This window comes from Neopelma chrysocephalum, unplaced genomic scaffold (genome assembly GCF_003984885.1).
Source record: "Neopelma chrysocephalum unplaced genomic scaffold, ASM398488v2 Primary Assembly neopelma1_45, whole genome shotgun sequence".
In the NCBI taxonomy this organism is placed as follows: domain Eukaryota; kingdom Metazoa; phylum Chordata; class Aves; order Passeriformes; family Pipridae; genus Neopelma; species Neopelma chrysocephalum.
This window is the reverse complement of record NW_020897704.1, coordinates 16,918,950-16,932,393: the sequence shown is the minus strand read 5'-3', so window position 1 is coordinate 16,932,393 and position 13,444 is coordinate 16,918,950. Positions and strand designations below refer to the sequence as shown.

Below are 13,444 nucleotides of genomic sequence, written 5' to 3'. Positions count from 1 at the left end.
GACAAACTCTGTTTTTTATCTGAAAAACACAGCTCATGGTACCCCACAGGAGTGAAAAGTCTTAGCTGATGTTGGTTAATATTTCTTGAAGTTTGGAGAAAAGTGCAAAGTATCCTTACTCTTGGTAGAGCTGGGAAAGGAGGACAAAATTATGTGTGATAGATTGCTATTGCACTTTGATAACAGATAGTGCAGGCAAGGCTGTTAGCCATTTCAGTTTTATATTAGACTATTCTGCCTCTTTCAAAGGGACAAAGCTGCAAATATACTCTCTGTTGTCACATGAATGTGACAGGATTATGAATCCCAGCTCCAGTTGCTTGACTGACAGATCTGCTCCTGCAATGGCGCAAAATGTATTGTTTCTCTGAGGGCTGGCTTTGAAAATGGCTTTTTGATTATTGCTTTTATCCATATCCCACTCATTCACTTCCTCTAAATTTATCATTCCTTGTTCAAAAAGCAGCGTCTGCAGAGTGGTGCAGTCCTTTATAGAAACACCCATAAATTCCTAGTCAGCCTTCCTATTTCAGGGAAACCATATTTAACAGTCTTGTAAAAGTAAAATTCTTTTCCCCAGCATGTCTTTGTGCTTAAATATATTTAAAAATGGCACTTTAACTCTGGGCAGTGGCACTTCAGTGGCAGGTTACTGGGAAATGGTGAAGTGTTTGATCTGGCCTTCCCTGGCTCTTCTTACATGCTGAAGCCCTTTACACCTGGTGAGAAGAGACTATATATTCTTACCTCCTTTTTGTGGATGGAAACCTTGACACAAGGATGCTGTAGCTCACGTTCCACAAAATAATTAGGGATCTACCTTCTACACAGGTGCTTCTTCTCATCTCTTTTCCTCAGTGCTGTTGATCTAGGTGGGAATTAAGTGTACAGATGCTTTGTAGGATGCAGTGTTATGCATCCCAAATGTATCCCAAGAGGTGTCCCAAATGCTGCTGTAAGGAAAGGCTTCTGAGCTGCCCTGGACCTGGGTGAGGGACAATCAACCTCACACTTCTGCCAGGACAGACTCTCCATGGCATGTTGCCTCTCCCTTGATAATGTTGCTCTCATCCCTGGGTCAGGTGGCAGCAGACCAAAGACACAGCAGATATTGGCTGCAGAGAAAGCAGTTCTTCTAGCTTTGGCCCATCCAATCCTACTTCTCTCTGACTTAGAAGTCCATGGCCTCTGGATTTTAGAGAATTAAGTCTTGGTGGGCTCAGGAGAAGGAGGAAGCAGGCAAGACATGATGCTCAGCTTTCTGGTCTGACCAGACAGTGAGAGGATAAGTCTGAGGTCTCCTCCTGCTGCTTTTTTTTTGCCATCTATGTCAGAGGTGGTCATTGGATGCACTATTAAGCTTTAGCAGATTTTAAAAGGTAAGGCAGCTGGTGTCCTAAATATATTGATGAGAGGAACAAAGCTGTCTTTTAATTCCCAGCAGTCATTATGCTGACAGAGAGATGTACCTGATTGTGGTCACTGATCTTGTGTTTTTATTACCAGATACAAAATGACCAGTGCAAAGAGATGGAGTCCACAGCAGACAAGTGGGTGAAGCTCACAGATAACGGAGAATGGGGCTCTCATTCTGTAAGTGTATGAAAAATTGCTTCAAGAAGTTTCTTTTCCATTTATAAATGTCTGTGATTTCCTCTGGGCAGACACCAAACATGGGCTGGCTTCTGTGAATGTATTTGAAGAAGCACAGCTTTCCTAGCACTGAGGGGAAAAGTCACAGAGATCCCCAAGGGGTTGATCCTAAAGCAAATGATATAGAGGCAAGACTTTGTATTGATTTCCCTAGGCTTTGAATCAAGTGCTTTATGAGGCTAAATAGATTTATGCAAATCTGCACGCCACAGTCACTTTGCATGGCTGTAATTGAAATCTTCTACAACAGTTGTTTGCTCATGAGAACGCAAGATTATTCCCTGTGTCTCAGCAGAGCAGTGGATGTGGTATATGTGAAGACAAGCAGGACAGACATTTTATTCTCAAGTGTGTGCAGAAGAGCTGGACTGCACCCAGATTCTGCTCTCTGGGGACTTACCTGTTTGAAAAACAAGCTGGCAGCACCAGAGTGACTCCTGCAGGATGGATATGAGACTGTCCGTGTCAGGAGCAGGAGCCCTTTGGCTGACCGGTGACCCAGCTGGCTGGGTTTGCTTTGTGACAGCCCATGCATACACCAGATTATTAGCTGAGGCCTGGCTTCCACTGAACCATCATACCCTTGTCCCCAGAGCCATATCAGCAAAGGTAAAGCATAGGCAACATTATGCCAGAAGAAAATGGCTTTTATGGGCATAGGCAGCAGCATGCTCTCCATTTTCCATGGTCTGCTTATCCTCCCGGAGGAGAAAACGTATTCCTGAGCCAGCTCTGGTTGGCAGTGCCTCTTCGCTCAGATGCAAGACCAGTGCAAGTTACATGGGGAGTCTGGAGATCCGGGTGAGGAGGGATGAGGGGCATGAGTTAAGCTGTAGATCCAAAGCCAGGACATGGACTTGGGTGAGCTGAGGGGTGTAGACAGAGTCTGCATGGGAGATGGTGCCATCTGAGCTCATCATCTGAGGTGTGCAGGTGTCTTCACTGGCCATGAAGGTTGTTGAGGTGCCTGGCTGAAATGTAGACACGTGAGCTAGATGAGATGATGATTCTGGTGCTCCTGAAGGGTTTTTTCTGTGCTGAAAATCCTGTCACAGTGGCTTCTCTGAGCTCAGTCTTCTGGTTGCTGCAGCCTCTGCTCTCAGCATGCAAGTCCTGCTGTACCAGAGCTGATGTTGGGTGCCTCTACCCCACACAACAGGATGTTTGGTTCAATATGGCCCCAGTTCTGCTGTTACCTGTGGTAACCCAGCTCTCCTCTGCCCCCCTGGGTAGTAGCTGCTTGGGTGTGGGAGATAAAATAGTCTGTATTTCCACTTTGCTGAAGTTCTGATCTCTTCATGCTGGGTGAACAAAAATCATGGTCATGCCAGACCAGCACAGCACTGCTGTATATGACATTATCCTGGACTCTTATGCTGGTAGAGTTTATCCCTCTTCTTGTATGAAAATATAGCACCTTCAGGCCAATATCACTGTGTTGGCAATACGCATCTTGTACTGGGCTAGTAGATGTGGTACAGCTTTGCAGGACAGGTAGGGGCTTGGTAAACCTGCTGTTTTTATTGATGAGAGTGACACTGTAGTTACACAAGTGAGTTGAAGGCAGAAGGCACCAACACTGCTGCTGAAAGAAGTGCTCCTGCCTTCCTTCTGCCCCTTATCCCAGCCATGATGCCACCACCCTTCCCATGCCAGCACAGGCGTGCAGCCACTTACTGAACCACACCACGAAAACAAGTGGGCCAGGGCAGCTGGAAAACAGGTTGTTTTCTGCATCTCATCTGCTGTTTGGGGTTAGAAATGAACAGGAGGGTTGGGACTGCTTCTGGGGCCAGCTCTGGTTTGTGTCTGGCTTACTGATCACAATGCTGTAGTGTTAGATGCAGGCAGAGCTTGATTTTTAAAGCCTCTAAACAAAACTCACTTGTGAGCCTGGATTTTTGAACTCTGGTTCGTGTTGAGTTTCTTTACGAAAGCGTATCTCGAGGCTTTAAAAACAAACTGATTGACTATATCTGAACATAGAGCTAGAAATAAAAGCTCCTGAGTGCCAAGGGTAGATGGATAAAGGCAGGAACAGCTTTCTCCAAATTCTGCTTACAACAAGGTCAGAAACAGCTCTTGGTGTTCTTCCATAAAACTGGGTGTTGAGAAACTTTTTCATAAAGCTCGCTTTGACACTCCTCAGAGATGTCTGTACAGCCCCTCCCCATTACCTCTTGACACACTAAGCAGCTTAGGAAAAGCCAGGATCACTGCTAGGATGCAAGAAATCTGAGTAGTGGAAGTAGGAAATAAAAAAATGCCTTGGTGAGGGGATGTCTGATAACTGTCACATGTGTTATTGCAGGTAACTCTGAAATCAGGTAGCAATATATTATACTGGAGAACAACAGGGATTCTCATGGGCTCCAAAGTAGTAAAACCAGTTCTGGTGAAAAACATCACGATTGAAGGTAAGAGTTATTTGTCTTTTAGGTCTTATCTTACTCTTTCTTCATACTGTTTGCCAAGTGCTATTTCTACTGGTGTACTTAGAGCATTGAAGTGAATTTTTTTTAAGCCCCTTGTCCCCTGTCTGCTCCTCTAAAGCGTAAAAACAGAACAGCAAAACTTCACACAGTCAGAAAAAGGCTCAAAAATTAATTTATCTGGTAAATGATGCCATCTAGTGGAAAAGACTGGTCTAGCAAATAAAGAGAGAAAAAATAATAAGCAGGGGTTCTCTAATGTGATATAGAAAGACCATGGTTATTGGTAAGCCTCTCAACAGTGATAAACGGATATATATCACAACACTAACTGTTAAATTAATATTTAAATTATTTATTTCATCTGGAGTTGCATTTTTGGTCCTATTCTAAGTGTGATCAAACTTGGAGTGTCATATAAGGTTCCTAGATGGGTCAGACTTGCACTGAGGAGCAGAGATTAAGGATATAAATTATAAGTCAGGAAAGCCAAAGTGTCTAAAGCAAGTAGTAAAAGTCCGTGGGTTTTATGCTGTTTTATGCAGGTGGCTTGCTCCCAGCTGGCTACCATAAGCAGGTAGGCAGCAGTTATGGAGTGTACCTCTCTCTCTCAGTGTTTTAATTTGTTTACAGGAGTTGCATACACGTCTGAATGCTTTTCATGCAAGCCTGGTACCTTCAGTGACAAACCGGGTGCATCTGGCTGCCAGGTGTGCCCACGAAATACTTATTCTGAGAAAGGAGCTAAAGAGTGCACCAAGTGTAAAGAAGAAATGTATTATGCAGGTACATAAACCAAAGTGGGTTAAGCAAAACCAGGAGGGTCTGAGTATGTGAGGTCATCAGATGTTTGAGGTGTGAGAATGGTTGTATACAACAATGAAGTTTAGTCCCCAGTTGATATGCAAGGGGGAAATGAACGTGGGACTTCCTGAAATATGCAGAGGGCACATATACATAATGGACCACAGTTGAACTTGGCTAAGGTCATCCATGTTAACATGAAGGGATGGAGACCTTTATGACCTGGAAGGCAACCGTTCTTCTGAAGGATTTAACAGTTGTGCTGTGCCCTCTCGTGGTAACTTGTGTTATGGTGATGACATGAATTTGCTTCATCATTCCTTCAGAATTCACACGTTTTGAGGAATGTCCTTTCTAAATACTCTCTATGGCTTCTCCCTGCCTTGGCTGTTCTTGGAGGATGTGGTGATCTAGTTCCAAAACCTAGTCCCAAAGTCCTCTGCATTCCCAGCTCTGGTTATCTGATGACCATCAAACAACATGATCTTAATCTATTCTTCACAGTCAAAATGTCTTCAGTTTTCTCCCTTGTAGTAGTTTCCTTGAAGAATATGTTACCAGACATAGAACCTGCTATCACCAATTATGGCAAATGCTTGGGACCTGTGCCTGTACTCACAGTGGGAAAGGAAATATTGCAAAAATATCTGGGAAGAGGAAAAATTGGGCCAGTGTTGTAAGGAAGTTTCTAATGGGTTGGAGTAATTTTGTTCCTTATCAAGTGAGAACATATTCCCGTGGTTGGCAAACTGCACAAATTACTGCTTGAAGGTGAAGGGTTGGGGTGAGGGTTTGGGTGACTCAGAATGGTTTAGGTTTGAAGGGACCTTAAAGATCATCTAGTTCCAACCTCCCTGCCATGGGTAGGGAATCTTCCACTAGACCAGGTTGCTCCAAGCCCCATCCAACCTGTCTTTGATTGTTTCCAGGGATGGGATATCCACAACTACTCTGGGCAACCTGTTCCAGTGCCTCACCACACTCGTAGCAAAGAACTTCTTCCTAATAATTCTTCCTGAGCATACTGAATCAATGAATTTCATTGTGGCAGCACAAGCATAGCTGGTATTTTCCTTCTTCTGCCACTTCAGTTCAGGGGAATGTTCGTGCAGACTCCATTAAGAGCTTGATTTTTCATACTTGTTTTGTATTTTTCTGCTGACTCACTTTAATCTCCAGATTTTAAACTTGTTATGTTTGTTTCCAGGGACCATTTGATAGTTTAATATCCTGTTGATCACCTTTTCTTTTTAGATGAGGGATCCAGTGCATGTATAGAGCGTCCTCCATGCACAAGCAAAGACTTTTTCCAGATCCATACCCCATGTGATAAGGAAGGAAAAGTAAGTAGAAGGCATGATACTATTTTTATGCTCATTGAGCTTACTGCTACTTCTGGATTTGAAAACAAGGTAGGGTTTGTAGGAATCCCTTTCCCGGTTACTTTCCCAATTTTGTTTTCAGCATTGAATTTCTCTGAGGCTTAGGGTTTATCCTTTAGCTGCCTTCTCTCCAGCCTTTATCTCTCTGTAAGAATCTGCCTGTCAGGTCTGCTTAAGGGATCTGTTGCTGTGAGACGATAAGCTCCTTGCACTTGTGATGAGTCTGATGGGGTCACTGGTGCTACTTCCATGCTTCCATGCTGGTTGGAGCACTGGGTGAAGTACTGCCCCAGAATAAACCTGGTTCTATGGTTGTTAGCAATCTTTCCTGGCATATTTTGGGCTTGTGATAACTTCCCCTGTCCCAGCAGTGCCCAGGCACAGGATCATTGGATATGGCCATTCCTATTTCAAATGGAAGAGTGTTTGGCTGCATAGGTATGATGTGTCTCATGTCCCTTAGTTTTGACATCAAAGAAGGGCCCATGATCTGTTGAAATAATGTTGAATACACATGTTGTATTCATGTGCAGCAGCAGAGCTTAACTGCTGGTAATGTGCTTGTCATGCCTCATGTCACCTGCACTCTCAGGAGGTTGTTTCACCCAGAGATCTTAGGTCCACTGGGTATCTCATCTCATAGACGGACCTGCTGGCGGAGCAGCTTGGATTTGGAGCTCTCCTGCCCTTTGTCCTTGTAATCAAGTGGGAATTTTCGTGGAATTTGGAGAAGAAACTCCTTTTTACTGGTATGAGAAACTCATAGAGGTGTGGACAAATGGTCAGGCCTGTTTGTCTCTTTCCCATTTCTCTTAGATCTGGATGGGATTGCAAGCAATAAAAATCCCTAGCACCTGCATGTTGCTGGCCTAATATTTGCTAGCAGGATGGAGTATTCTGGAGTCTCCTTACCAGCCAGTTCCAAAATTCAGCTGAGATCTTGTGTGCTTTAATAAGGAAGCATCAGTGAGTTTAGCCCAAGAGCTGGCAGGCTCTGCAATGTGGTCTTGACTCACTGATTCTTGCTCTGTTAACTGCCTCTAATGACTTGAGAAATTAGCAATGCTGTTCGCTGCTACACCCCCAGGTACTGCTTTAATTGCAACCTCCTGCGGATTACCCTGTCACTGCTCTGTGTGATCCAAGTCTCCCTGGCACTGAATAGGCTCCTACTGTTGACCCTTTTTGTGGCTCTCACTGCTTAGTGCTCTGCAGCTCTGAAAATTGGTCCAGGTTTGCCGTACTCCCCATCCATCTCTCCATGTGACGCAGCTCAATGAGAGGGCCTGATTGTGCAGGCCATCTTCAGGTGTACAGTGGCCATAAAGAACCAGCCTACTGACCCATGGCTTACTAAAATAAACCAGGATTTTCACGGGACATTAGATTAGGTTGTTGTCTGCCTCCTGTCCTACTCCATGTGTAGAAGGGCACTCAGGAGATTTAGGCACTTGACTCCTCTTGACTTTTCATCTACCTGCTGCTTTAAAAATCCCAGGCTGACTGTTTCAGCCCCAGTGTGAGAGACCCTCACCCCATGGCTGCGGGGACCCTCTGACCCTCTTCTTGCTGCTCAGATGCAGTAGGATTCCTGTGGCGTGCAGTGTGTTTGGGCTCTGGGCAGCCACTCATGCTTTGCCAGCTTCTGAGCCTTCTTGTTTTAAACGTTGGGCACCGTGACGCTGCCGAAGCATTTCTGGAGCAATACTCCAGAAAATCCTTTAAGTTCAGGAGCACCAAGGGCAGGCTGATCCATAGGAACAGGTGCCACTCTGAGAGCAGGAGCAGTCCCTCAGTGCCTGAGCAAAGTGGGCAAAGCAGACCCAGTGCCAGCAGCCAGATTGAGCCAAGGTGGCCAAACAAGTCCATAGTGATGAGACATGACCAATGTCAAGCTGGGACATTGTGTCCATGGGCCAGTCAGGAGGTGGGTCAGCCAGGGTACATGACCTGGGACAGGCAGGGCTGCAAAAAAGTGCAGGCAGTGATGAAGTGTGAAAGCCTCAGTTTAATTGCAGCTCCCAGGAGCCAAGGCCTGAGTCTGAACTGAAACTCCTTCCAGCTTATTTTTTGAAACAGTTTCAAAGAGGATCGATACTTCTTGAAGTGCTCTGTGTTATCAGAGTGCTAACCTTGAGTGCAAGCAGCTCAACGCCTGGGATGACAGGGGATCTGGATCAAATTCATGAGGTGAAATCTTGCTTACCCGAGCTGCTGACCTCAAGGATCCCTGATTGTACTGCTGGGACCAAAGCATGGAAGTACCCAGATCAAGAGCTGTGGTCAGGTTTCACTCTTGTCAGCTGGGTCTCTCAGTTATGGAATTCAACTAATTTTCATCTTGAGATATAAAAGCCTTTCAGATAGACCCAAAGTAAGATAAAATTTGAAACCCAATTTCACAGGTGATGCATCTCACCTAACCTTCTCCTCAGAGAGAGCTGATGACAGGCCATACTGCTGTGTATGGTAACACCATGGACTGACTCATGTAAGTGTTCATAAATGACTCCTTAGGTGATGCAGAGGGACTGCAGAGGGGCTGGGAGAGCTCCTGCATGGTTTTGACATTTGCTCAATAGGTGAAAAATGGCTGGAGAGAAGTTGAGGACTTTTCAAAGAACAGGCCAGTATGGAGAAAAAAATGCAGAACTTGTGGTGTTCTCTAACAGATGCCTTCCCAATTTATAATGCAGAAGGTATATTTTGTGTTATTGCGATAAAAATGCAGAGATTGCTTATGCAGTTGTTAGAATTATTTATCTGACTTTCCTCAGAAATGTCTCCATGGGGATATTTACTAATTAAATAGGAATGAACAGTAGTAATTATTTTAAGCTTCACATTTTTGTTTTGTTCTTAAGGTCTGATATCTGGAATCTCCTGTGAACCCAGTTACTTCTGTTTACTTTATCCAACCATCCCTTTATTGTCCTGGATGTACAATGTCTTGTTTTGGCCTCAGTCATTGGGAATACCCTGATTTAATTTACAAGGGGGACCTTAATTGGAGCATCTAGTCCTAAAGCTTCATAACACACCGTGTGAGCTCAGTGTCTTCTCATTCCAGACTCAGATCATGTACAAATGGATTGAACCCAAGATCTGCAGAGAGGATCTCCCTGATGCATTGACCCTACCTCCTTCTGGAGAGAGGCAGGATTGTCCACCCTGCAATCCTGGCTTCTACAACAACGCCTCATCTTCTTGTACTCCCTGCCCACCAGGCACATTTTCGGATGGGACACAGGGTAGGAGTCTGCAAAAAAATTGTGTGTGTCCCCAAAAGCAGTTGTCTGATTGCATGTGACTTAGTTAAATGACACATCATCAGAAGCCAGAGTTCATTTTGCATAAAATACTTGTTAAATAACATTGGAGAGAGGGAGTTGGATATCTGTTTTCTATCATAAGTCCTTTCTTATCAGGGATTGCTGCTCTAAGTTGACCTGCTATGTTCTGTATGCATTTCTTGGCTGATATAAACATCCTGAGAGTTATTTTAAGGGATTCTGAGAGGGGAATCAGAATTTTTAGAGTTAGTAATTCCTTTTTACCCATTCTTCTGCTCAAGCCAAGTTATTTTCTGTGAAAACCTCATTTTAAGCACTGTCATATCTGTACCCTGCCAATATTGTCTAGTCTTAATTCTGGCTTGTTGATTCTGAAATGTATTATCTCAGTTGTCCCTTACAGCATTTTGTGAGAATTCTTGTTTACCAGCCTGATCAAACCTTCAGCTGAATCCATTAAAAAGGAAATGTAGCTTCGGGGACCAGCTGCAGATTACTTACAATGAAATTATTATCTACAATTTATAAAATGTTGGTCTCATTTCCACTCTTCGGGTCCTGATAAGTCTTTGACTGTTTAATTACAAAAAAATAAATTATTTTCTTTGCTTATTACTTGCACCAGAGAGTAAAAAAGTAGTACCTATGTTCTTTAAAACCCTGTTTGAGATGCGCTTTGGCCATGTGATATCCTTTTCCTGCCCTTTTGGCCTGCAGAGTGCAAAGCCTGCCCTGCTGGGACTGAACCAGCCCTTGGGTTTGAGTACAAGTGGTGGAACATCCTGCCAGGCAACATGAAGACATCTTGCTTTAATGTTGGCAACTCGAAATGCGATGGGATGAACGGTGAGCCCGACTTCCTGTGTTGCTGTGTGCCTTTCTCCTGCATGGATCACTGCTGTAGTGGAGCACCCATCAAAATGAGTGTGTTCTTTGCTGCATGACTCACAACACAGTTTTCCCGCTTCTCTTTAATGGCACCAGGCTTGAAATTTCCTGTAGGAAGCACTGTCACCGTATCACAAAGAAGAAATGAAAAATCTCTCGTACACCAGAAGAGGGCAGGAGTTGCAGCCTGTGCGAAGTCCCCTCAGCCAAGGACCTATCCCACACAGATTTTAATGCATCTTCAGATGCATTCATATCCCCACTGAAAAAAAGCACTATTTGACTTCTCTCTTGCTTATCTCATTTTGTATTTTGTTATAACTATCCCATCAAGGTTATACACAATTCTTTTGGAAAACTTAACTAAAGTCTGTGATTTTGTTCATTTAGCACTCAGAGCTTTCTCTCTGCACATGTGCTAAAATTGCAGCAGAGAGCAGTCACAGCTCACCGGTGAAAATGATCCCATTTGGGACTTTTCCCACCTCCAGCCTTCTCTGACAGATTTTCCTCCGTCTGACCCACCCTGTCAGACTGATGTAACTCAAGCTTTGAATTATGTGTGTTGAGCAGAAGGGAACTGAAGTATATGCTTAACATTTAACACACGGATTCATTGATTCATCTGTTTTAAGGCTGGAAGATATCAGATGGATCATCCCCCCTGAGCTGCACAGCACAGGTCAGGGAATTTCAATTGCTTTGCTGATTCCAAAGGTGACAATTGCCTGTAAAATCAGCAGTTCATGCAATTGCTAAAATTTTTCATTGAAAAATTGCTCTACAGTTTATACCAGGTATCTTTAAAATACACTAAAGTACTGATTTGCTTAAAAAATTATGGTAACATAGTTTTTTTTGCCATCTATTTATTGAAATTTTGTTCTTTTTCTGTCCTATGAAGGTTGGGAGGTTGCTGGTGATCACATCCAGAGTGGGGCAGGAGGCTCTGACAATGACTATCTTATCTTGAACCTGCACATCCCGGGATTTAAGTAAGGAACTGGATTTTTTTTCCCCCACGTATTTCTTGTATATCTCTGTCTCTTACACCTATTTCACACTACTCCTTGAATAATCTGGGTTGTCCTTTCTGAAATGTAATAATATAATGAATGAGAGACAAGAGGAAACCTGGATTTTATTCCAAGCAGTCCCCAGTCAGTCCATTGAGGCAGACAAGTGCATAAGACCTTAGTTTTTAGCAGTGTTTGTTTCATTCCAAGATACCAGACGTTTGGCTGTCTGGAAACTGAGAAGAGATACTCCTATCCCTCTGGTTTTAAATTGTTCCAAAGCAACCAGCTAAACCTGCCGTGGGGTGGATATTGGAGCCTGCCCTTTCAGTATTTTAGTGAAATCTAAGTTACTTTGCCCTGTGGCTCCAGGCAGCCTGCACAGTCTGTACTTCCCCTGGAGCCAGTGGAGAGATGCAGGCACTGCAGGAGAATGGGATATCCCACCTCTCCTGAACCCTTGGACAGAGTGAAATATCTGCTTGAGGTGGTTGTGCCTCTCTGTCAAAAGAGTGAGATTAGACTTCTAGCTCAGACCGGGTGCAAAATAACGAGACAGGTAAGGTATGGCAAGAGGAACATCAGCCTTCCTTTGCTGTATTTCAGCTGAGGGAGTTGCTGACTTCTTGCATTCACTGAGCAAACCCTGATTTTTAATTTACAGTGTGGGCAGCAATTAAATTAAAGGTGAATAATAAGGGTTGGAAAAGACCTCCAAGATCATTGAGTCCAACTGTTAACCCAGCACTACACCAAGTCCCCAAGTGCCACATCCACACGCCTCTTGAACACTTCCAGGAATGGTGATTCCACCACAGGGCAGCCTATTCAAATGCCTGGCCACCCCTGCAGTGAAGAAATTTTCCCTTAGATCTAGTCTAAACCTCCCCTGGCACAACTTGGGGACATTTCCTCTGGTTCTGAGAGAGGAAACCGACCCCCACCTGGCTACAACCTCCTTTCAGGCAGCTGTAGAGAGTGATAGGGTCACCTCTGAACCTCCTCTTCTCCAGGCTGAACAACCCCAGCTCCCTCAGTCACCCCTCATAAGTCTTGTGCTCCATACCCTTCACCAGCTTCATTGCCCTTCTCTGGACATGCTCCAGCAACTCAATGTCCTTCTTGTACTGAGGGACCAAAAACAACACAGGATTCGACGTGTGGCCTCACAGGGGGAGCACCCTGAATACTTCTGGTTTGTGTGAAACTCCTGAAAAACATCCCCCATTAGCGGAGGGTAGATGCAACTAAAATGGTGTAAATTGCTTGAAACATTTAATGCATTTTAATAATGAAATTCCCTACAAATATGGTCAAATTTGAGTGTTCATTAGAAGGAGTGAACTGTACAATAAAGAATTCAAACACTCAAAAAATGACCCTGCTGCACCTGACACCCAGTGCAGAGCCACTGTGAAACCTGGTCTCTGCTGTTCTGCAAGGGCAGGTTTTCTGTGACAGGACTTTGATGCTTTCAACATACCAAAAGGAATTTGAAGGATTGACTGCTGCTTGTCTGGAGAGCACCGTGTAAATGTTTTGTCCCTTCTCTCTTTAACAGGCCTCCGACATCAGTGACAGGAGCAACTGGGGCAGAACTAGGACGGATTACTTTTATTTTTGAGACCATCTGTTCAGCAGATTGTGTGCTGTACTTTATGGTAGTAAGTGAGACCTCTTTCTCCATGACTGAGGACTGAGCCTGATATTCCACATGTCACTCTAATACCTCTACATAGGTGTGATTAGTTGCACTTGGTTTATTATGATTAAGATTAAGTACGACATTAGTTTAGTATCTGCAGTGCCCTTGCAGGAAGGATTTAATGAATAACCTAGAGAAATTCCTCCACCCTATGAGTTGTGAACCATTCCTGGTTATCTGTTTATTCTAAAAGAAATTGTTGGACACTAAAGAGCCAAATTTTCCCCTGTTAAACTGACTGATGAAATTATCAGTGTCTCTCGTGCAGTTG

At 44.0% G+C, this 13,444-nt stretch overlaps 1 protein-coding gene across 1 annotated transcript in view; it reads left to right on the top strand.

Annotated features, from left to right (window-relative positions):
- Positions 1 to 13,444, top strand: part of KIAA1324L (KIAA1324 like) — a 102,248-nt gene that overhangs the window by 69,765 nt on the left and 19,039 nt on the right. The window contains exons 5-12 of the mRNA XM_027679490.1: positions 1,507 to 1,593; positions 3,965 to 4,070; positions 4,719 to 4,871; positions 6,144 to 6,232; positions 9,342 to 9,522; positions 10,282 to 10,410; positions 11,357 to 11,447; positions 13,030 to 13,132. Of these exons, the coding sequence (XP_027535291.1) occupies positions 1,507 to 1,593; positions 3,965 to 4,070; positions 4,719 to 4,871; positions 6,144 to 6,232; positions 9,342 to 9,522; positions 10,282 to 10,410; positions 11,357 to 11,447; positions 13,030 to 13,132 (939 nt within the window). The remainder of the gene's footprint in view (positions 1 to 1,506; positions 1,594 to 3,964; positions 4,071 to 4,718; positions 4,872 to 6,143; positions 6,233 to 9,341; positions 9,523 to 10,281; positions 10,411 to 11,356; positions 11,448 to 13,029; positions 13,133 to 13,444) is intronic.